The sequence below is a fragment of the Rattus norvegicus genome, chromosome 2, assembly GCF_021556685.1.
Source record: "Rattus norvegicus strain SHRSP/BbbUtx chromosome 2, alternate assembly SHRSP_T2T, whole genome shotgun sequence".
NCBI classification, from domain to species: domain Eukaryota; kingdom Metazoa; phylum Chordata; class Mammalia; order Rodentia; family Muridae; genus Rattus; species Rattus norvegicus.
This window is the reverse complement of record NC_141535.1, coordinates 143,353,041-143,377,830: the sequence shown is the minus strand read 5'-3', so window position 1 is coordinate 143,377,830 and position 24,790 is coordinate 143,353,041. Positions and strand designations below refer to the sequence as shown.

Here is a 24,790-nt window from a genome sequence, read left to right as displayed (position 1 = left end):
TCAGAACTCTAAGACATTATTTTTTTTAAAGCCCAATAAATAAATAATAAATAAAAGTTCAGTGATGCTATTATAAAATTGTCAGTGTGCTCCACAACTTTAAACTTGATGATAGTTTGCAATCTACTGGAGCTTTCTTTCCCTTAATAAGCAGGTCGGGTTTGTCACCTCAAACTGGTCATCGTTGGGGAACATCTGATGCTGAGTCTAGACCCAGCACATAAAGTTAATAAAGATGTAGGAGAATGTTCGGAGACTCTTAAACCATTTCCCACCCTGTCATATACAAGTCTTCCTCGGATGTAGATTCTGAATTATTTTCACCATTTAGTACAGTGGGTCTCAACCTGTGGGCCTCAAACCCTTTGGGGGCACATATCAGATATTTACATTATGATTCATAACTAGCAAATTTACAGTTATGAAATAGCAACAAAATAATTTATGGTTGGGGGGTTAGCACAACATAGGTAACTGTGTTAAGGGGTCACGCTCAGCATTAGGAAGTTTGAGAACCACTGGTCTAGTTCAATGAATCTTTTCTAGCTCGACTATTCTTTGTATTTCGTGGATGTATTTAACGCACAGTAACTTTTCCAGTTACCAAGTACGCATAGGGTCTGGTTTTTTTGTTTTGCTTTGCTTTGCTTTTTTTAGTTAGAATTTCTGGACCGTTGAGCCCCATGTGTGATTAGCAGCACTGCGTTCAGGGCAAAAGCTCCACTGAACCTGGAGTTCCTCGTACTCAAAGGAGGCAACAAAGAGCTGCGCTGCTCCGTTGCCACTGCTCTGATTTCAGGAGCGTGCGAGGCGCAGCTGGCCAAGGTCTTTCAAGAGACACCTCCCCAAGTGTGGGCAACCCGCACTGGCCGCTCCCACTACAAAGAGTAAACCCTCGTCTGCATCCCGTCACCAGGGCAACCCTGCCACCCGACACCGGTGCTGTCAATAAATACCGCGTCCAGGGCTGGCACTTGAGGAGTGAGCACCGCGGCCGCCGTGCACCCAGAGCTCTGGCACCCTACGGCGCCCACTCAAGCTGCCTCGCCTCATAGCCTGCGGTGAAGCCTCCGCCGCCGCGCCCCAGCCCTGCTCCCGCTCGCCTGCCGCACGTGTGGGCCGTGATTGTCCCCGGCGGTATCCCTCCGCGCCCCCGCCTCAGCTCTCCCGCCCTCCCCGGGACCCTCGCCGGCTGCGCTGCGGAAGGATCGCACGCACGCGCGTACACGTCCCGCTGGCCGCGGAGAGCCGAGGGAGCTGCGGTGTGAGTCGGCCGTCGCCAGCCCCGCTGCAAGCGTCGCTCAGCCGCTGGCCCCTGAGCCCCGCGGCCGCGGCCGCCCGGCGCTCCCCGCTGCGGGTCCTGTCCCCGCCCGCCGCAGTTCCCCGGAGAGGGGCGGTCGGTGCCTGCGCAGAGCCGCCTCCTCCCCGCCCCCGCCCCGCCTCCACCGCCGCCGCCGCCGCCGCCGCCGCCGCTGCTGCTGCGCCTCTGCTCCTGCCGTCCCCGCTGCAGTGCGAAGGGCTCGAAGATGGCCGGTTGGCAGAGCTACGTGGATAACCTGATGTGCGATGGCTGCTGCCAGGAGGCCGCCATTGTCGGCTACTGCGACGCCAAATACGTCTGGGCAGCCACGGCCGGGGGCGTCTTCCAGAGCATCACGGTGAGGCCCGGGGGCGCCGAGCCGGCAGGTGTGCGGCGGGCCTGAGGAAGGGGACGCCCGCCCGCGAGGAAGGGGATGAGGCCGGGGCTGAAGGATAGGGTACCGCCGGCTGAGGAAGGGCATGCAGCCGGGGGGGCCCCCGTGCCAGCCGCTGAGCCTGGGGATGCTGCCCGAGGCCGCGCGGGGGCGGGGCGGCCGGACTCTTCGCCCCGGCGGCGCCCCGGCTTGCGGCTGCCAGGGTGGAGGAGGGGACGTCACCCCGGGAGGCCCCTCAGCGTTCGGGGAGCCCGGCGGGCTGCAGTGCAGGTCCCCGGGTGTGGGCGGGAGGTCCTAGGCAGCAGGCTGGCCCTGGCTCGGCAGTGTGCGCGGGATGTGGGTGGCGGCGGTGGCCGGGTCCCGGGAATTAATGGAGTGACTTTGCGTAGGCTTGCGGGTGTCCAGGCCTCCTAGGCTGGAGAGAAAGGTACGCGGACCACGTAGGTGGAATCGTGAATCTACTTCAGCTGTGGCTCTATAGTTTTTTTTTTCCTCCAAGATGGCGAACTGCCATTGATTTCTCTTCTCCACCTATAGAGATTCATCGATATACTGTTATCCCCAGTTACGCAACATAGCTCTAAAAAGGGGATGGTTTAAGGGTGATTTAAAAAAAAAATCTGGGGAGTCGCTGGGGGGGGTGACACTTCTCAAGTCACTCCCTCTTTAGTGATGGTAGTAAAAGAACTAATACCGATATCTGCTTCACGTTGTCTCATCTTCATGTGACTTGATGGCATTTGACTCGGTTGCCACACGTTTGGAGTATATTCGTCAATCAGCCTCCAGCACTGCTTATTGTTATGCTCGTTTCTATGCAATGCTCTTCTTTAAAATTTTGGCACCAGTATCAAGTACAAGACCATTCCCTTAATTTCTTAGTTCCACACTCCCACTCCCTTCCCATCACCTAGGAAAAATCAAGTCCCATATCACAGGTGCTCAGCATTTTACTACTTAACATGGTTTAATATATCAGTGTGGATTCAGTCCATGATAGGAGTGCTTTAAGATCTCCTGTCCCCATGTGAGAGATCACAATTCCTACAGCGAATTGACATTTGGTGATTTAACTTTTTTTTTCTGCAGTCTTGCCTTTGTGTGTGAGTTCCCGCTGTCTGGCTTAAGAAGATTGCGGGAGTATGCTTGGAAATGGCTGGGGCCTGCTATGACTCTGCAGTTCTGATGGGGGCGACGCCTTCCTTCTTATTCATGGAATGTTAGAATGAACGTATTCTCTTTTCTATTCTGCCGGCTAACTCACTTTCCTTACCAATGCCCCTCCATTTTCTCTCTGATTTTACTATTGGTTACTGCAGTGCTGTAGACAGACTCCACACTGCATTTGTCCAGAAGGAAAAGCTGATTATTGAATGGAAGGGCAAGGCAAGTTGGAGAGAAAAAAGTGGCTAGAAAAATAGGAGGGAAAAACGAACTTGGAAATGCCCCACAGTGATGGAGGTGGTGTTTGAGGCTCACACTGCCAGGGATATTTCAATCTGCTCGAAACAGAGAAGTGAGCAGGTTTATCTGGGTAGACTTTCACTCAACTTTAACTTTGATGCAACATGACTAATGTGGCTGAATGTGACAGACAAGCTTTTGTAAGAGCTTATAGCTGAATCTTTACAATTACATAAGCACCTTCAAGTAGCACCTGACTTGATATAGTTTATAAATAACTCAATTTCAGTTTGTAGCCGGTGTCAACTGCCAACTGTTTAGGGAGACTCTTTGTACCGTTGCTATACTCTGGCTTTTAGTTAGCAGACCTCACTGCAAAAGCAAACTAATGTGTAAATCATGTAACCGTGTAATGATAAAAACAAGAACAATCAAGATATTTACATCAGCACACAGTTTGTTGTATCAAATTCTGATTAACTGTAATTTTTTTCTTCTTTGTTTTGGGTGGCCAGCCAGCAGAAATAGATGTGATTATAGGAAAAGACCGGGAAGGTTTCTTTACCAATGGTTTGACTCTTGGAGGAAAGAAGTGCTCTGTGATCAGAGATAGCCTATACGTTGACTCGGACTGCACAATGGACATCCGGACAAAGAGTCAAGGTGGGGAGCCAACATACAACGTTGCTGTTGGCAGAGCTGGGAGAGGTAAGCAAGCTGGTTTTTTGTGCCTGAAAGTTGCATGCCACGTTAGAACTTGGGTTTCTTTAATGGTTTAAGTAAAGATTCGTTCCTAGAGACTCTTAAGGGGGTTTGTGAGCTGCTCAGCACTGAAGGCTGGCACTGCTACCATCTCGTCTGTTTCAGAGTGGTGCGTACGCGCCTCACTCCTCCCCCTGACTGCTGTAAACTGCCACAGCTTTAGTAATCTTAACAATGGAAAGTTGCCTCTTAAGCCGTCATGTTAGGATGCTGGGGTATATGTGGTTGTTAAACTGTTCTGGTCACTTAGTTATTTTTGTGTCTAATTAGTCTTGTAGAGCTCTCCTTTAATGTTTCCTTAGATTTGAAATCCGTTCCCTGCTCATCATAAAAAGGAAACAATCACATTGTTTTATTTTTCTGCCAGGAACATTTCGGAAGAAGAGAGAAATAATCTAGAGTTTTAGAGTACATGTCCCATTTATTAAAATACTTCCAAAGAATGAGATTTTAATTTGAAAAGTAGGAAACTACATGCAGTTTATATACTTGGCCCACAAACTCTGGTACCAGTTTCTAGACTTGGTAATAAAAATTCTGATCTCAATATGGCGTAAAAAATTTAATATTTCATAGAGAACCTTTGAGATTGAAATTTACACTGGCATCTCACTGACAAATACATTTATGCATTAACTTGTATAACTGCATCATTTGGCAAAGTTAGCACACAACAGTTCTGCAGTGTGAGCCTAGTGAGTTATAATTTAATGCTGTGGGTGTCTGAGGTGTGATTTGTTTCATAAACAAATCACATAAAACAAGATAACTTTAAAACATACAAATCTTAAGTTTTAGCTGTGTCCAGATATATAAGATGCTAAGCTTGGGAAAATAAATGCATCAGCTGAAGGGCTGGAGAGATTGCTTAGTGCATAACAGCCATGACTGAGTTCTCTTCCCAGCACCCACACAGCAGCTCACAATTGTGTAGCTACAGTCCAGGGCTCTGATGCCCTCTTCTGACCTCCAAGGACACGAGACACATGTAGTATATACGTATGTATGACAAACACACATATGCATTTAAAAAAATCAACACTTGAAGCCAAATGAAATGAAACTTTTTTTTACCATAAAACACTGCTGACATCTAGTGGCAGTGAGTATATTTGGCACACAGCTGTACATAAAGTTGAGTTCAGTACAATACAAATTCGGTGCTAGAAGTAGTAAACAAGTTTGATGATTTTTAGACTGGAAACAATTAGCAAAGGGAAGTATCAATATAAGACAAATACCACTGATGCAGAGTTTTTTGACTGACAGTATCATTTCTGTCTAAATTTGGTTTTCATTTTCCTCTGGAAGTAATAGACATGTTAACTTATTTACAGTAACACATGTGAGACAATAGCTTGTATTTATCATGCATGCTGCATTTGAGGAGAATTTATAAATGAAAAATATCAAGTTGTTAAAGTATATTTTGAGAGACAAATAGTGTGGTGTCAGCCAGAATATTTCTCCCTGTGACGCAAGGTAAATGATCGCCTTCCTTCTCGCTCTCACGCAGAGCCTTTATGGGACTCAGCTGCTGTACAGTGGGCTTCCCTGCATACATCTCACAGTGTGCTGGTTTACTAGCCTGAAGGATCTCCATTCTGGAGACATAATGGTTTTGAGTGTTAAACAGTTATGGAAAACTAACTTAATGTTAACTTATTAATTTATCTGCTTAAACTTATGTGATTTCTTGATTAACACTTCTTTTGAAACACTTTTCTCCTTTTTCTTTCAGTCTTGGTCTTTGTAATGGGAAAAGAAGGGGTCCATGGAGGCGGATTGAATAAGAAGGCATACTCAATGGCAAAATACTTGAGAGACTCTGGGTTCTAGCTGCTAGGCAGACTGTTAAGTATTAGGGGAAAATTGCTCTTAAATTTTCCTAGCTGTAAGCTTAAGTCTTAATTCTGGAAATTTTATTAGCAATGCAGGGTGATGGGATATGAACCTGTGTCTCCTTTGTATCCCTCTGTTGGTGGGGAAAGGTGTCTGTCTTTCTTCCCCTTCCCCTTAAATAATTCTGTTCATTTTTGTTTTGTTTCCTTGTGTACTCCAGCATTGGTTATAGTTATGGGAAAGGAAGGTGTCCACACAGGCACAATTAACAAGAAAACATATGAACTCGCTTTATACCTGAAGAGGTCTGATGTATAAGCAGCCTCTCCCATCTACCTACCTATCAACTGTCTTCATCACCACCCTAATTATGGTCATAATGCTACCAGATTGTAGATGGTAGCTAGTTTTTCCTTCCTTATTTTCTACTGTCATGATTCCCAAGGGTCATTTGTATGTTAGCCACTGTGTGCCCAACCCTTATCTGGCATCGTGATCGCAGCACAATAATGATTTGCATGATATCTTGAGATTGGGGGAAGGGGGCATGCCAAGTCGGGCATCACTTCGTCTTAGCAATTAGTGGAATACTGATTACTAAAATAAGTTAATATTAAGCAAGGTGCCGGTGTACAATCTCTAATTTGATCAGTGTTTTCTCAGCACTTTGAGCATTTACTTAGCTCATTTAGTCTTCCTTTTGTAGCGCATGGTTGGGAGGAAAAAGTGCATGCATCTGTACTTCACACCTTTCTCATCCCCTCCCTTCGAACATGAGGCGTTTGGTTTGCTTCCATTCTCTTTGTGTAGTGCCTGGTTTATTTAACCTAATCAATACCTCCTCGCTGAGCTGTGAGAGTCGCAGTGATTTACTTTGATACAGTGATTGCACTTGGGACACACTGTTTGTAGTGTCAATAGCACGTGATGAGTGCAGCTGTGGAGAGAAAGGCACTTCCTCCCATGACCTTACTACAGTAACCATACCGATCAAATTCCCAGGGACATTCGATCATTGCAGTAGCTCAGACTTCTTGTCTTTTCTTTGCACACCAGCTGTACTCTTGAGTAAAATTGTAAAAGGCTGCCATTATGGATATTAGGTAACCCAACATAACCATCTGGAGTGTGTCCAGTTTATTTTTCATAGGACCAATTTTTATTTGCAGCTTAGGTTTTTATATGAAGTTGCATTATTGTGGACTTGGCTGTCTTGTGATGTATTTTTTTCATATGTATCCTGTGCCATACTATTGTTAAAATGAACTGTTGCTATTGTGAGATGGAATTTCTTTCGAATGGCACTACTTTAGGGACATTCTAGTATTTGCTTCTATTGTTTGGGCATTGTGGATAATGTACAGATTTAAAAACAAATCTTGTTGCTGATTTGTCCATTTCTTTCCCTGCACTTTGTTACATCTGGGATACAGTCTAACTCATCTGATTTAATATGCATTTAAAAAAATGCCATAACTATTAAACACCTTGTTTACAGACAGATGAAATAAATTTATTCCAACCAAATACTCTATTGGACTCCTGTTTTTATTATGAATTATACATTTTTGGTTATGTTGTTATTGTTGATTTGGAGGGTGGGGCGGGAGGTATTTGCTGTGTAGTCCTTGTTGGCCTTAAACTCAAAATACTCCTGCCTAAGCCTTTGTAGGCAGCTGTAGCTGACAAGGGACTGTGAGGAAAAGGCCGGCTTACCTGCAAGCATGTAAAAGCACCTACAAATTTCTTTTCACTAAGCTTTGGTCTACTAGATGTGGCTTTTGTGCCTTCATTCTATGATCATCCTGACTTAACGTGAAGACAGCTAACCTGCTAGGGCATACATGTCATATTGGCCTCTTGATGCAAACTCTATATCTACTCTTATATCTATAAGCACTAAGAGGCTCCAGTAGCAAGAAGAGATTCTGTGCACTCCATTATGGAGGGTTCTTCTGGACTGAAGGGTCAGTGACTGTAGATTGCAGTCATGCTGGCAGCCTGATGTCAGCCAGTGAGCCTCGTAAAAGGCCAGAGCCATTCCTCAGTCAGCATTCAGGAAAATCTCATACTTCTACATTTTCTGGTTTTCAGAGTAATGTGTTGACCACAGCTAAATGTTTAGATGCTAGAGTCTCTTACATAAATAATTTAGGTTCAAGACTATGAGACAAACCATTATTCCAAATTATCAAGCAGAAACATAGCAGTAGGTACTCAGGTTATTCTAAGTGAAGGTGGGAGCTGGTAACAGTGACCATGAACTCCAGGGTACTACTGCCTTAGAGGTGGAGAATCCATAGACCAGGACATGACTGTTTAGAAATAACCAGTGTAGTTCATATCAGTTGACCTGCATACTACCACTACCCTTGAAAAGGATTGGGTTAGGGAACAGGAATTAATCTTCTCTGTACTTAAAATATACTGCACATAACAAATTTTTCAAGGTGTTAGGCAGTAATTATGAGTTAAATTTACATATAAGATGTAAAATATTTAGAAGATAGAAATCTGGGTCTACTTTCATGTGTTAAGATACCCTTGACTTTACAAAACAATTAAAGCCTGTTATCCTTGTCAAGAATAAAGCTGGATAAATGAAAATTTAGTGATAAGGTGATGGTTTGAGGTTTTTGAGTAATTATTCCCACATGAATTGTAAAACAAATCCCTTAACGAATACCTGGAAATTGCAATATATGTTGAACATGTGATAGAGGATGATTATCACAATGAAATAGTAGAAGGTTGTCACTGGTTCCTGCTCACAATTTCAAAATAAATTTACTTAGGGAAATGTATGTGGGGTGGTGGTGTGTGTGTGTGCCGCCTATTATGTACTTAGTTCTGAGAATTTAGCATAAGCAAATGGAGCTATATGAATTTGTATATCAAAACGCCCATCACACTGAACAATAATCAAACGTCAACACATCAGGTTGAGTATGTCCCCTAAACAGAATAGTTATAAAAGAATGACAAGGTCTGGACAATGTAGCAAGATGGACATGCTACATCGTGTGTGTGTTTATGTGTGTAATTATATATAAATATATTTTGCAGAGATCCATAGCCAAAAACTAGGCAGAACCAGGGGAAGCCTACAGGAGGAGGATGTGGGGCTATAGGAGCCAGAGGGGTCTAGGACACCACTAGAACACAGCCCACAAAACCAACTAAGCAGAGCTCATAGGGGCTTACAGAGTGTGAACAACAGTCAGACCCTGTATGGGTCTGAACTAGGTCCTCTGTATTTTACGGTTTGTAGAGGTGGATGTTCTTATGGATATTCAGTGGAAGAAGGGACTGTCTCTGACTCTAGCCTGCTCTTGGGACCCTTTTCCTCCCAGCCAGCCCAGAAGAAGACATTGGATCACATTGCTGATGGTTGTGAGCATCCATGTGGTTGATGGGACTTGAACTCAGGACCTCTGAAAGAGCAGTCAGTGCTCTGCTGAGCCATCTCTCCAGCCCCAAAACCTAATTTAAAATTCTAAGGGCTTGAATATTTAAGCTGTTCCTCAATATGTGAACTTAGGCTAACTGTGACACTTCATGTTGTCAGTTAACAAAGGCAGAAGGATTGCATTATGTGTGCAGTTCTCCACAAGGAGACCAAAGCTCTGGGTAGTTACTGTCCAGTCGTAGTTCAAAGGGATTACCAGAAAATCAGTGGGCTCGCCTTCCTTAATGTATCACTGTTAGTGTCTGTCAAGCTCCCAGCAGCTGGTGTGCACGAGGAGTTGTGGATGGTTTATCCTGTCCAGGCTGAACATCAACAAATCCTGTCACCTTTGTCACTGACATACTCTTCATTGTTTTAAGACCTGGAAGTACTTTAATCTTGAAACCAGATAGCCTCTGTGTAAATTTTTTCTATCCCATTTATTCATTTTGAACTGGTGGTTTGAATTCTATCAATCAGTTTTCAGACTGCCAGAAATATATTTTGTATATAAATTTGTACATTAAGAACAATTCTCTTTTTAACTAAGATTTTGAAACTAAGTTCATTTTTTCATAGTAAAACTTACTCTGAGACAAGGTCTCATATGTAGTCTTGCCTGGTAGCCTGCCTCTATCTCCCAGTGCTGGGATTAAAGAAGTGGCATGCCCAGATAGCTTTCTGTATTGCAGCTTATTAGTGTCTGATGTGAGGCATGCTGTTCAAGAAAGAAACTGCCTGGTTCTGCAAACTCCGCGTCAAGAGTCCATGGCTCAGGAGACTGTAGGGGAGATCACACCACTGAAGAAAATTATACCTCTTCCAATGCCAGTATTCCCTCAGGGAGGCATGTGGCTTCAGGGGCCCTCTCCCCAATCCATCATAAACTGTGGCTGCGCCAGTCCTGTGCAGATGAACCACAGCTGCAGGGAGTTCATGAATGACAGCTATGCCATGTGTAGGAGTCCTCTGTTTGCTTTGATTTCTCCCATTCTCTGGCTTTTAGGCACCCTCTTTCCAAACTCTCTTCCAGGATGTTCTCTGAGCCATGACGGAAGTGATCCTGGCTGCTCTGCTTAGAACTGAGCACACCACGGTCATGTATTCTCAACATTTTGGCATTGATGGATTTCTGTTAACCTCTGTCCTCTGCTCTCAAGTTTCTCGGGTGAAGGCTAGGCACCACCAATATATAGATATAAACATGAGTATTTGTAAGCCAATTTAACATGAAGATTTAGTAAAACAGTAGTAGGGTGTATATAAGGCCTTTGATCTCTCCAGCCATGGACTCTTAACTAGGTTTACAGAACCAGGCACAATTTCCTTCTTGTACAGCAGGCCTCAAACTGTTGGTATCCCCATAGTAGTCGGCACGATTTCCTAAGGGGAGACACCTTCCCTAGCAAGTCATTATGACAGCTCTTGGGTGTTAGCCGAGTAGCAGCATTAATGACTTTCCTTACTCAGTAGTCTGGCACCGTGAAGGAATCTTCCAGCTCTGCTCCAGCCTCACTCCTTTCGTGACCAGAGAATGTGATGTCTCCAGCAAAAGCCTTAATCAGGTTCAAGTGGGCAACCAAGGTCAGTATCGGTGACCTTGAACTGAATTGTTTGAATTCCTTCCCCTCGCCACCATTCAACAATTCATAGGAAGTATCCCATACCTTTATTCCATGGCTTTGGGGAGGAACATTACCTATCCATAGAGGATACCTGTGACCAATCTTTTTTTGTTGTTCCAATAAGTTTATAAAACACGTAAGCACGTAGGTTTCCTATAGATCCTTAGTGTTGATTATCCTTTCCTCCTCCACACCTGCCACCCTATTCCCCCATCCCCTCCTCTTGTGCAGACCTTCCTATCCCTAGTATCCCCCACCTTTTAACTATAATGCCCCCTGTGTTCAATCCTAAAACACACACACACACACACACACACACACACACACACACACACACACACACACACCTTCCACATGCATTCCTTGCTTTCTGGCCTTTACCAGCACTTAATGTTAAACACACTGCTGTATGGGAGGACATACAGTGTGTGTCTTTCTTGACCGTGGGTTAACTCAGTATGCTATTTCCCAGATCCATCTTCCATTTTTTCCTGAAACTTTAGTGAATTTATTCTTTACCTTTACCATTGGATAGAATCCCATTGTATATATATGTACATTTTCATTATCTATTCTTCATTCACCGACATTTAAGCTGTTCCATTTCCTGTATATTGTGAATAGAGCTGCAATAAACATGGAGGTCCACGTACCTCTGCTGTAGGGTATGGAACCCTCTGGGTATGTGTCCAGCTGGGTCATACAGCACTGTCCTGCTTTTTGGTTTTCGAGATACACTGATGCCCATAGTGGTTGCTCAGTTTACATTCCCACAGGCAGTGAACACGTTTTCCTTCTCCGCAGTACTTTCAGCATTTGCAATCATTTGCTCTTGACAACAGCCATTCAGGCTTGAATAAGATGTTGAACACTTAAAGTATTTATTACATATTTTTGTTTCTTCTTTTGAGAACTCTGTTCAGTTCCCTAGATCATTATTTAATCAGGTTGTTTCCATTTTTGATTTTAAGCTCCATATATTTATATATACATCAAAATGATATCAGATGTCTGGCAAAGATTTTTCTTCCATTCTATAGGCTGCCTTTTCACTTATTAACATTTTCCTTTGTTGGCCTTATTCCCTGAGCATCTGGAGTCCTACGCAGAAAGTCCTTACTTATTCCTATATCTATATCCTTTAGTAGTTCAGAATTGCAGTTCTAACAAACACTCAAGACTCTGCTATATTTGGAATTGGTTTTTGTGCAAAGTAAGAGATAAGGTTTAAGTTTTATTCTTCTGTATATGAATACCCAGTTTTCTCAGCCCCATTTGTTGAAGATGCTGTCCTTTCTCCAATGTGTATTTGTAACATCTTTGTTATAAATCAAGTGGCTGTAAGCTCAGAGCTTACAGGGTTCTCTGTTTGGTTTGTTCATCTATGTATATTTGTGTCAGTACCATGTTGCTTTCATTACTATAGTAAATAATGTTTAAAAAGAAACAGAAAGATCTGGCGGTGCTAGTACAGGTCTTTAATCCCAGCACTCAGGAGGCAGAGGCAGAAAGATCTCTTGAGTTTGAGGTTGGCCTAACTCAGAGTGAGTTCCAGGTCAGCCAGGGCTATGCAGAGAAACCTTGGCTCAAGAAACCAAAGGAAACCAAAGGAAACTAACCAAACAAACAAACAAATAACAAAGAAACAAACAGTATAAAATTTTTAAAGAGAAACAATTAAAAATTGAATTTTCTTTTCCTAGTGTTATGTTTCTCTTAAAATACACCACTTTAAAAAGATAATGAAATGCTCATACACCTGATATACTTATTATATTACATGATTTTATTCAATTTTCCATGTCACTAGATGAATCTACTGTAAAGAATTTATCACAATTTACAACAAAATACCCTAGTTTACATTATTGAAGAGATAGGAGATGATTTTGGCTACAGTGTTAATTTTGGTGGAAAAGCCTAACTGTTTGTAATGCGTAAGTAACCTTGTATCAATCCTAAGGTGATGAATGACCTTTATCATTTTCCTTTATAGCACCCTGCATATAAGGCAAGCGTGATAAAAGTTCATCAGAACAAATACTTTGTGGCTTTTAAAGTGGAAAACATTTATTAACATTGAAGCTCTCATCATACAAGGCCATATAAAAAGTCTTAGCATTCTGATTATATAAGTATATTTTCTACATAGTTACAGTGTTATATAATTTCGCTTTTCATAATACATTGCCTCAATACATTAGGTCTATTAAACAAAAGCACTTATTTTCAAATCCAATACTTGAACAATTTCCTCTGCACATGGTTCAGCAGGGCTAGTTAGCATAAGATGCTCTTTATGAAGAGGTATGAGATCTCAGTATTAACAGGTGCTGAAATTTAGTTTTTTGATGCAGCATTTTTTAATCACAACACAAAAGTATACTGAAATATGGAAAGTGAGGTCCAGAGACATTCCTGTGGAATCAAACTCATAACACTATAGTGGTTTTGAAAACCTTAAAACAAAGCACTTGAAGTCAACAAACACTAGACCTTTCCTATGAGGAAAAACTACTCGGGAATAGAAAGGAAGGTGACATCTTTTAGTTTCTCTGTGGTACTGTGAAGGGAAATAAACTGCTGTTGCCACGCATTCATCATGACACCGAGGGACTGTCAGAAGGGACATGTGCCAACCCAACAGCACGAGGCAACTTTATGAAAGGGAGAGTTGTTTAGCTCATGCTAGATGACCTTGGCAGACCTCGTGTGTAAGAGGACATCTGCATACTGTGATCTAGGGCTTCGTTTCAAGCTACACTGAGGATTTGTAAGTGTCCTGGCTACATCTCGTCATCCCCAGAGCTAAAGTGATGCCTGAGTTACAGCACCAGTCTGTTACTGGTTAGTAGAGTGGCTGGATACCACTGGACATAAGTATCAGAGATCAAATAGCCTGGTTCAGGACTTGATTACACTAGAAAACTGAAAAGTAAGTTATTTCTATAGAAACTTCTAAAGGGAGCAAAAAAATGAAATCATATACCTAAATAAACATTTTAAGGGAAATAAACCAACCACCTGAAAGTCAGTCACACAGTATTTGCTATGTTGTAATCCGGCTCACCATTAGGCTGCAGCTGGACCACAACACTGTGGTCAGTAATTTCATTGTCTGCATCACTGCTGTCGGTCTCTTCATTGTCGTCGTCCTCGTAGTCTGAAGACTCTGTCATGTGATGTGAGTGGGATTCTGATAGAGACCCAAATGACTGGGTCCTGGCAGAAGCTGAGGGTGGAAGTAAAGGGGTGTGCTCTGACACTTGGTTCTCCTCCTGACTGCTGTCTGTGTCAGAGTCCGAGTCACCTTGGGAAGGGACAACCTTTTGTTTGCAGACTGGACAGGTCTTTTTGGTTTTAGTTAGCCAGGGATCTACACACTTGCAATGATAAGCTGTTGAAGCAAAATACACATCTTCAGTACAACAGTTCTATTAAGAGCACTTAGTTTCAAATACAACGCTTGATTCAGTTCAGCAGGGCATAAGATGCTCTTTATGAAGAAGTACATGACCTCAGTATTAACAGGTGCTGAAATTTGGTATTTTATGCAATATTTTCTTCTTATCACAACACAAAAGGATGACACTGACACATAGAAACTAAGATCCATCGATATTTCTCTTGAGTTAAGCAAGTATGCATCACACTAGAGTATGAAGAGACTATTACATTTAATTTCTTGCTATGTTTATTTAGTGTAGTGATCTGTTCACATTGTATGTGCATATTAGAAGTTAGTGCATTTATATAGAATCACACCTATCCTTTATTGTGGCATTGCTCTCCCTTCTCCCTTTATACAGAACTCAAAATCGAATTATATGCAAACTCAAAGCACTGTGTGCGTACTCGTACCATGGGAACAGGGAAGGATCCTGAGCTTATCTCCATCTTCATATTCCTCCAAGCAAATAGCACACACGTCGTACTCATCTCCTGTAACAGAAACGTAAATAAAAATGTCACAGAGCCATCAAAACTTTACAGACTTTTATTGTAAATGTTTGTTGATTCTCTCTAAATGATGCCTTTGTTTTTTTAATCTAGTTCAAAGAGCTACTTCAAGTTCAGGAACCTGAAGTTTTAAGTAATTAGCCTTTTACTCAACTCAGGCAATTAAAATTAGTTGTCAGAGTTGTTTACGTTGATTGTGTTTGTCAAGGATTTTCATAGGAATCACAGTTACATTAGTGTTTTACTTAAGCATTCAAATGTTAGTTTTGAAATATTTTACACTAAAAGACAATTTGGGGGATGGTGGTAGGACCGAATAGAGGAATGCTAAGTAGGAGTGCACTGACTGCATACATCCCTACCCTACTACACACACATGCAAAAGCACATTAAAACATTCAAACACTTAATGTTAATTAAAATATATTTGACATGAAGACACTTGGCTTCAAATAACCAATATATACCAATTCTATAGTGTTATGAGGCTGATAATGCAAACAAATGACCAGGGAAATAGGTATTTACTAACCTGCTACTTAACAGAAAAGAAAGGCATTGCTCCTGTGCCTTACTCTTGTTTATTGCCCTATACTAACTAGTTTCCTTAATTCACAACTCTCCTGGGATTCAAAGGATACATTAAAAGGAAGAAAGGTACTCTTCTAAATACAGCTGCTTTGGGTGGTAGATTTAAAAATATTTTATCGCATCAATGACTGTTTTAGTTTAGTCCAAAAAAATTTCTTAAAAAGATAGCTTTAGGAAACAAAAGAGAGTTTCATTACCTGACCTACACAGCAAGAATAACTTTGAAAGGTGTTAGAAATAAAGCTGCTATCTGGGAAGATAGTCAGGATGGGCATCATACATAAAAGGGAATAATGGCTGTTTCCAAGTGTCCTCTAATTATTTAAACAGTGAAGGAAGAATCCAAAATAGAAAGCTTTAAATGAAATTAGTAACTTTGTTTTATTAGTATTTTGCTTACTGTATTGTCACTACGAAATATGCTCTAACAGATTCATGTGTATACATGTCGAGTTTGGTCAGACTGATTGGACAGGTCTTAACCAGAAATATTAAAGAGCTCTAACATATTTATGATAACGTATAATTATACAGATTGATCACTAACATGGATTTTGAGAGTAGAGTTTGAATACATTTGCAGTTAAATCCCAGCTGATATTATCATGACATGTCAAACATTTAGTCTCATTACCTGGTAATATGCCTATTAGAAGCCATGTGGTTAACAAGGATCAAGGTAGGTAGGAAGAATGGCTTGAATTTTTCACATGAATTCAGGATGACTACAAGAGTCCTTGCACAGAACTATAAGAAATAAATTTATAGTGCTTTAAGCCATTGCATTAGTCATAATTTGTAACCAAAGAAACTAATGAAGGTAGCTGTGATCTGGGTCATACTTAAATGTGTAGATTTATTACTTTAGAGCCATTGAGTTTTCATGTCCTATGCATAGTTCCAAGTGCTGACTTCATATTAATCTTACACTTTTTGTTACAATACTTACTTTGTACATAAGGCTCAAAGATATAGTTTGTGATTGTGGACCAGAATAAAGCCTACTATTCTGTATGTTCTGTAGAAAGTCCTTGTAGTCCTGGACTAGTTGTGAAATGGTGAGAAAACTGGCTTGTCCCATCTTGTAAGTTTATTTATTTGATATATAGCTTTTATAAGACATAAATTATACATCAGTTTTTCCGAGTCAAAACCAAAAATTGCCAAGATGCATATATGCTGAGGTGTTTGTGTGCTCCACAGAGATAATGCAAAAGCAGAGCACACAACACACACCTAGATCTCATCCTGGTAAGAACAGAGTGGTAGACATACTAGTTATCACGGAACACTGAAGGCCATCCCCATCAAATAAACTCTTCTACCTTGAGCTAGTGGCAGTGTTCGTTGAAACTACTTGGGGAAGTTACACATTTAAATGTTTAGCATCGCCTGAACTTTGAATATAGGATTTTAACTGAATGGGTTAAGCGCACTAGAACATGGAAGAGCTGGCTGCAGCCTGACCTCACGCCTCATCCCCAGTCAGAGTGGTTAAAACTGGGGATGGGAAACAGTGAGGAGGACGCACAGACCTTTTTGTCAGTAAAAAGCAAATGATGGCAAAAGTAATTATAAAAAACTAAAACATTAGTAACTAAGTTAAAGTAGTAAAAAATTATAAAGAGTTATTCCATATTTTAAAGTAATCACTATAAAGTACTATGTTGTTCTTTGCTAATCTGTGATAAAAAAATCTTTTACATGTGTTATCTTAGAAAATAACAACTTTTCAGCTACAGTGGTTAGGAGCCTGGTAACTTAAATAAGAGAAAATTTCACTTTATTTACAACTTATTTAAAAAGTTGTTTTGTGTTAGTAAAGTCTACCATTTTTTGAGTCTTGTTACATCGGTCTGTTAAGTATTTTCTCTTTCTTTTTTCCCCTGTTGTGAATATGTGCACCTGACACATCGATACACTAAATACAATGCATAAAGGGAACATTAAGAAACTGTGTAAGATCTCACACAACATATGGGGGAATGAAGTGGAGATTTCTGGTTTCTTTGGAGACTCAACTGGGCCATGTGGTGCTCTTTTGGAAACTGTTTTATGAGAGGATGCCTCGCTGAGAAACAGACACATGGTGTTTTTCTAGAAGCTGCCTGAAAAGAAAGCATATGTTTTGATAGAGTGGACGCTGCAGAGACGACGTGATGTTTGGAAAGGGTAGAAATGTAACCCAACAGACAGTGGACAGTGCTGTGTGGCACTGGCTCCCCTTGCCACTCTCTGCTGACCATGCTGTGGCATTGGTCTGCCTTCATTGCTGAACATCATTTGTCTTGATTTCATAGAGAGAAACACACCAAAGAACCAAAGAACTTCTCAGGATATTCCGCTGTTGCTGGCCGTTTCCACTGACTGTGGCTGATTGATTTCTTCTGGATCAAACTGTTGCTGATTTGTGAATGGTATTTGCTAGTGGATCCGGCTACCAGTGCTGATTTGTTTGAACTGAACTGCTGATATCCTGACAAGGAATATTGGCATCACCCAAAAGAACGATTTCTAAAGAGGTTCATATCCCCCTTTGCCCTATTAACCTTTCTTTCCCACTACCTCTGGTGGTGGTGGGCTAAAAGGGTGGTTAATGCATTTAAAAATCCTTATTAAAGTATGTTTTAAAAAAATCTAACCCTACAGGGAAGTCCAGACTTCCAGAATGCTCTCTACTTCAAGGTCTTCGTTATCTTAGTCATTATGTTTTATTGTCTTCTTCCCCTTTAACTCATAGTACCTAGAATTTTTTAGTATGTATATTTTTGTTAGTATATATGTGCATATGTATGTATGTATGCATGTATGTATATATGCATGTATGTACATATGGATGTATGTATGTGAACAACTTTGAATGTAGGTGCTTGTTATCTACCTTGTTTGAAACAGATCAATTGTTCCCTGCTGCATACACCAGGCTAGCTGACCTGTGAGCTTCTGGGGATTCTCCAGTTTCCACCTCTTATCTTGCCAGAGGAGTGTCAGAACTAAAACCGTACATTTATGGCTTTTGGCGGTAAGGGTTGGTGGGGGTGGTACATATTCAAACACAGGTCCTCACCCTTGCTTGGCAGGTGCCTTACCCACTGAGCTATCTCCTTAGTCCAGAAGTTTAACAGCCATCTGGAAATTAGGAAATTTCCTAATTAGGAACTTAGGATGTAAAATACTTCCCAGAGCTGACTTCAGGGCACCTAAATTTATATATATGCTGGACTAGAGAGGTTACCAGGGTTCAAATCCCAGCAAAATCTGGTGCCTCACATCCATTTATAACACCAACACCAGTGGATCTGATACCCTCTCCTGGTTTCTACATACATGAGGTACACATATTTACATGCAGGCAAAACACACATACACATAAAAACAAAGCCTATGTTTTTTATTTACACACACCCTGAAATACTAGTGTTCTACTGCAGTATTTCCTTTGCAATATAAAGAAAGTTTAAAAAAAAACCTACTCGACTTCAGTACATCTAAGGCTCTTGGATAAATGATGTTTCTAAATGATTTATGCTTGTTGGCTAGATTATCTTTGAGTTTAGTTAAATGTAAGTTTAAGTAAAGTAACTATAAAAATAAACATAAATTTCCTTCTAAAAAGTTCATTGGTAAGAAATTGATAATAATATACTAACATCCCAGTAGAAACATTCTAGCAAAGGACATGCTATCATGTGGATCTTGAATGTTCCCCAAAGGCCTGTGTTTTAAAATTTGTTCCCCAGGATGGCAGCACTGGGAAGTGGTAGACAGGGCCTGATAGAAAGAGACTGGCTTCATATTCTACATGTTGAATGTGTCATCCAACTCTGAAGACAGTATAAGACATAATCAAATACAGTTGTAAACTAGATATTGTGTCTACTGACAAGATATCCGAGCGTGAAGACCTCATTATGATGGGTGTTAAAGAAGAGATTTTTTTTTAAGAAGAATTAAAATAAGGCCTTAAGTGCAAACTGAATTTTGAAAAGGAAAAGACATCATTGGAACAGTAAACAAATATAAGGCATTTTTAAATAAACACTCAGAATCATGAGAGTAAGTAATAAATAGGAGTGGAAGGTAAAGTTAAATGAATATACTTGAGCCAGATCACGAAAAGCTCTAGATACCAAGATGACTGAAACCGTTCAAGTAGAGGAGGCAGTGGACTGAAACATGTTGTTACAAACCCATTATCAGAGAACTGAAGGACATGGGCCTGAGCTATATAGGTGAACACAGAGACTCTAAGACTAACCCACTGCCTGGTCCTTTCGGGACTCACATAAAAAACAGGTAGCTTGGCTTACATAACGTAGTAACAAGAATGAAGAGAAGAGAAACGATGTAATCCCCACCATCTGAAACTTTATCAACACACACTGCTCACAGCCTAGGGTGCAATAAAAGGTAATGCAGAAAATAAAAAGTTAAACGTTTTTGATGGATATTTAGGTGTTTTATTTGACATTAGTAAGAGGTTACCTGGAATCAGAACAGGAGAGAGACTAGGAGACAATTAACCATATAAGCAATACAGACTTTTGTTTTAGTTCAAAATTAGTAAGATAACTAAGCATGATGAGCTGGTCTACACACTTTGGGGAGCACATCTTATCCTTAGAGCTGGTATAACCACTCTATACAGCCTATCTATAGTCTGCGTGTCTGCGTGCGTGCGTGCATTTAGACAACCCTTTTAGGGCAACCCTTTCAGCGGACCACTCACTACCGTACAAAGCGTGGTACTATGGCAGGGAGCCACACTTTTATATGGAGCTATATATAAACTTATATTTGTCCTGAAAGTTACTCCAAAACTGGGTCATATGCTTCCTCCTTAAAGTTTTCTAATGTGTCTGTAATAGTGATAGGCACACATTCATTTACAAGTGTAACTGGGGGAAAAAAATCAATCTTGGCAACTGAAAGAAATAACCACCCTGCAGATGGCACGTTTAGGTTTCTTTTCTACAGAAGTTAAGACATGCCGGAGCTCACCTGACCTGCAGGACGTCAGAGATTCTACATTCTATGGCACTGGACTGTCCACTTTCAGGCCACAGACACCCCATATGTGAAAAGACACAGTTTTGCATTGCCTTCCCTCATGACTGAGCAAGATGCATAGCAGACATTCTCAGGTCACATCCAAGTGGTAGAATGAGGTCTTGCAGTTCATTCTTTCCACGATATCATGCTGGCGGGACACTGGCCAACTAAAGAACAGTGACCGCTGGCTTACTCATTACTGTAACCTACTTGTATGCCTCCCTCCTGTGAATGTCGTCTTCATACAAAGCATGAGAAATGCTGAACTCTAGAGACGAGAGAACTGAGGAACCAGAACCAAAATGATTTGTGATGCCTTGGGAGTTCTAGTGATCTGTGATTCCTAAAGTAAAAGAGACTGAACCTAGTACAACATCCCTCGCTGACCTCTGGATCTACTTAGACACATGTAAGCATGCCACTGCTTTCCTTAACATATTTGTAAATCAGAAAAAATTTAAAGCATACATATACAAAAATATGTCACTACTTGAAAAACATTGAAAGCCAATATTGAGACATCATTCTATTAAATATTACTATACGTAGCAAGTAAGAGCTTTAAAAACATAATCACAACACTATTATCATGCCTAATGAAAATGAATGACAATTTCTTAACATCTAAATTTATTAATACCACTCAAAGCAAATTCAAATTTCACCAACTATCCTAAAAGTATTTTTTCACGGGTGATTGGTCCTAAGCAGGGCCCAAGCCCTCAGCTGCCTGCTCCTACTGCTATGCCAGCTGCTTGCTAGCATGCTTCCCAACCACCATAGACTCTTCCCTTTGAAACTGTAAGTTGCTGTGTCGTGGTACTGTATCACAGTAACAGAAAACTAACTAAGATACCTATAGATCCATGTCAATTCATTCTTAAATTATTCATTCGGATTTTTACAAACAGTGGTCTGTAGCTGTTTCCTCTGAACTATAAAATTCTTGCAGGGAGGACTAAGACTCAATATTCTAGAAGCTTATAAGACTTAAAAGTTCGTATAGCCTTTCTCAAAGGTTATCTATGAAACAATAAACAATTATAGGAGAGATGAGACACTCTTAGTGGAGCTATCTGCTAGCTATGTGTAGCATTGAGAGATGCAGTTTTTCTGAGCCGTTACCCATGGTGGGGTGCACTATACAGGGATGTGACTATCTTTGAGTCACCCATACTCCTATAAGTAACCCTAAAGAATTTATTGGTTCAGCAAGCTAGAGTAAGTTATTTATTTGGTCTCTCATCCAGGCCCTATCTAGGGTGAATAAATATTTTCATGTTTTCCCAGGAAATGTTGCACAAGCAATTGGCATCTGAATAGTGGCTGAGAGATGAGTTGCAGAGAAGTGTGGCCTATATTATGAATGATAAATGTAACTGAGTGATCTGTCTGTGGATGGAGTATATGTGGGGGGTAATCTTGATTGTTTTTTGTTTGTTTGTTTGTTTTGTTTTTTGAGCCGAGGACCGAACCCAGGGCCTTGTGCTTGCTAGGCAAGCGCTCTACCACTGAGCTAAATCCCCAACCCCGTAATCTTGATATAGCCATTTCCCCTCTGTGATATGACTTCCCTCTGTGGTGTGCCTCCTTGCTGCTGTGGCAATTACGTGTTCCCAAGAATGAGAGATAAGACATAAAACCAAGGCCAAGCCACCTGAGAGTGAGCCACTTAGAGTGGCCATCTTCTATGCAGTATGAGGGGCCACGCCTCCTTGATGAACACAGGCCCATCTCATTCCCCAACAGCTGATGGACTAAGGACTATGTTGCAGTCCATGACAGCCCAGGTTATATGAGATCATATGCAGTTTGTCACAGATATTGCATGGGTTGCTGTGGGCAGTAAGATACGTAACTAAGGCTCAGTTATCTGAAGGAAACTGGCTGAGCTTTACAGTGGGAAAAGGTCGATGAGAATTATCCTCTGATCTGGCAGGAAAGCTGGAAAAAGGAGAAGGAGATGAAGGTGTTGGCTGCCTTCTGTTTCTCAGAGCTGGCAGGAAGCAAGGGAAAGAGCACAAATTAGATCTCTGCCAAAGAGCTCTTGTTGGAGTTAATCACCAAATACATCTGACCTGCTTAACTTGGGAAGACTGAACACCAGTGTCCTCTGACAGTTGGCTTATGATGCTGTGTGGCACAGGCACAGAAGGGGTCAATGAGTGCCATGGAAATGGAGACACGGAGTTATAGCCACCTACCATCATCCTCAAGACAAAGACTGGATAATCTGAGGTAATAGAGAAGAAATCAGTTTCTGAGGGACTGGCCCATACAAGTCATTAGGAGCACATGCTACTGATGGCTGAGGGTTCCGTGAGTCTCAGGGACGGGAAGACAACAGGGAAAGGAAGGTGGGCAGGAGCAAACTGGACAGCAAGAAATAACTATGTGGTGCTTGATAGGACAGTTTCAACAGGAAGTTAGGAAGGTGCAGGCCTGGGACTGACAAGACTTACTCAGGGGTTGAAAGTACTGAATGCTATTTAAAGGCACTGGTTTGGCTCCCAGCACCCATACTGAATTTTACAACAGCCTATATAATTCCAGTTCCAGGAAATCTAATGCTTTCTTCTGACTTCAGTGAGCACCAGGCATGCATATAGTTCACACAGATACACTGGGGAAATACATAAAATTCATTACCTATTCAAAAAGAAGAAGAAAAAGAAGTTGTTGGGAGCCAGTGTCATAGCCCAGCAGATAATAGGCACTTGCCACCAAGCCCCTTCCTTGACCTGAGTTTGATCTGCAAGCTCATATGGTGGAAGGCAAGAATTGACTCCTATAAGTTGTCCTATGACCTTTACATGTGTCCTGTGGAGCCTGTAACCCACCCCTGCCCCCCAAATAAATTAAAGTGGATGTAGAAAAGAGGAAAAAAGGTTTTTTTTTTTCCCTCCTTTCAGCAATGACCTTGGGACTAGAATAGGGCTTTAGTGGATCTGCAGGCCGTCATGGCAGAGTGTAATCTTCATAAGATCGAAGGGGCTCTGGTAGATCTTACTGGCAGGCCAGCATGCAAATGGAATTTATAAAGTCATGAAGCAATCCAGAGGAGCTGACAAAGGTAAAGCAAACAAAAGGGTCTATCTGGGCCATTCAGAAGATCAGTGTGGAAAACCTGTCTCTAGAGTTCCTGAGTAAAAAGTTAACAAAAAGACAAATTCTGTGTTAGTTTCTGGAGGGCAGAACAGTTCAGAGAAAATATAAGTGATAAAAAATAGTGCAGATGAAAAATACTAAGCTTGCCCTAGGGCTGTACAGTTATTTGCTTATGCGTGCACTCTTTCTCTCTCTCCATAGTATTCTGTATGCACTTCTCTGTTACCAAAAAACAAGCAAACAAGCAAAACAAAACAACACTGGGGTTGGAGACTTTGCCCAGACTGGGGGTCTAAGCAACAAATTGTGCCAATGAAAAAAAAGGGCCACAGGTTAGCCGGTGAGCCTGGACTTATCAAACCTGGGGAGCCAACCCCAGTGGCAGGCACAGATTTCTTCTTGCTTCCCCTTGGGGCTGATCCAGGCTAAGCAGCACAGCAGGCCTCACCAAGACTGCTGGATATGTAGGGGGTGCACAGAGGCTTCACAGAAGATGCAGCAACACAGCAAGATAAGGAGCCCAGACGGCTGTGAGTTACAGAGTTGGATGGATTGGTGCCCCCATCTCTGCTGCTGTATAACACGCAGTTCTAGGGTCTCTTGGTGCAGTATCGGCCCTTGTGGATGCTTTATTAGCAGCAGCAGACATAGAAGGCCTACAGAGGTTTTACCTGCTGTCTGCCAGTGCTATAAGCCTTGGTGCCTTTCAGACTTTGAAAGGTACCTGAAGAGATGGTAGAATCTCTTAAGTGTTTGACTAAAGTCACTGTACATAGGTAGAAAAGGATACTCCCAAGAGCTGTAAGGTTGCTAAGTAAAACCCTTAACCCCAGGAGTAGGTTGCCTTCCTGTGCCTTGTTCGCAGAGGAATCAATCCCCTGATACCCTACACACCATAAGGTTATTCCCACTATGTTGTCTGCACATCAGACTTGGACGGTAAGACCCTCTTTCTAAAGATGACACACACTTTGGCTGCAGGACATGGAGAAATGAGGCTAAGACCAAGCTGAAAGTCCACTCTATTTTCGCTATAGTATCAGAGTATGCAGACTTCTGGGAAGAATTGTTGCTGGTAGTCTGCTTAAATGTGGATGCTGTGGGTTGTACTAACAACATACCAGGCAAGCTGAACATACTGGTGCAACTGTGACGTGATTGTTATGGGTACAACCAACTGCTTTTTAAAATTAGATTTTTGGTGTGTGTGTGTGTGTGTGTGTGTGTGTGTGTGTGTGTGTGTGTGTGTGTGTGTGTGTGTGTTTTGGGACAAGCCTTGCTATGTACCATTAGCCTGGAAATCA

At 41.6% G+C, this 24,790-nt stretch overlaps 2 protein-coding genes across 7 annotated transcripts in view; one reads left to right on the top strand and one right to left on the bottom strand.

Annotated features, from left to right (window-relative positions):
• The first annotated feature begins 1,387 nt into the window (after positions 1-1,387).
• Pfn2 (profilin 2) lies at positions 1,388-7,231 on the top strand. Its single transcript, NM_030873.2, is given in 3 exon segments — positions 1,388-1,658; positions 3,614-3,806; positions 5,602-7,231. Coding segments are annotated over 3 exon segments (423 nt in total). The 5' UTR covers positions 1,388-1,526; the 3' UTR covers positions 5,700-7,231.
• A 5,309-nt stretch (positions 7,232-12,540) lies between these two features.
• Positions 12,541-24,790, bottom strand: part of Rnf13 (ring finger protein 13) — a 120,652-nt gene continuing 108,402 nt past the window's right edge. For 5 of the 6 annotated variants that reach the window (XM_087633611.1, XM_087633615.1, XM_087633598.1 and 2 more), the window contains 2 exons: positions 14,637-14,717; positions 12,541-14,172 (listed from right to left, as the gene is read on the bottom strand). In XM_087633611.1, coding sequence (XP_087489737.1) covers positions 13,811-14,172; positions 14,637-14,717 — 443 coding nt within the window. In that variant the 3' untranslated portion in view covers positions 12,541-13,810. 6 annotated transcript variants of the gene reach the window in all.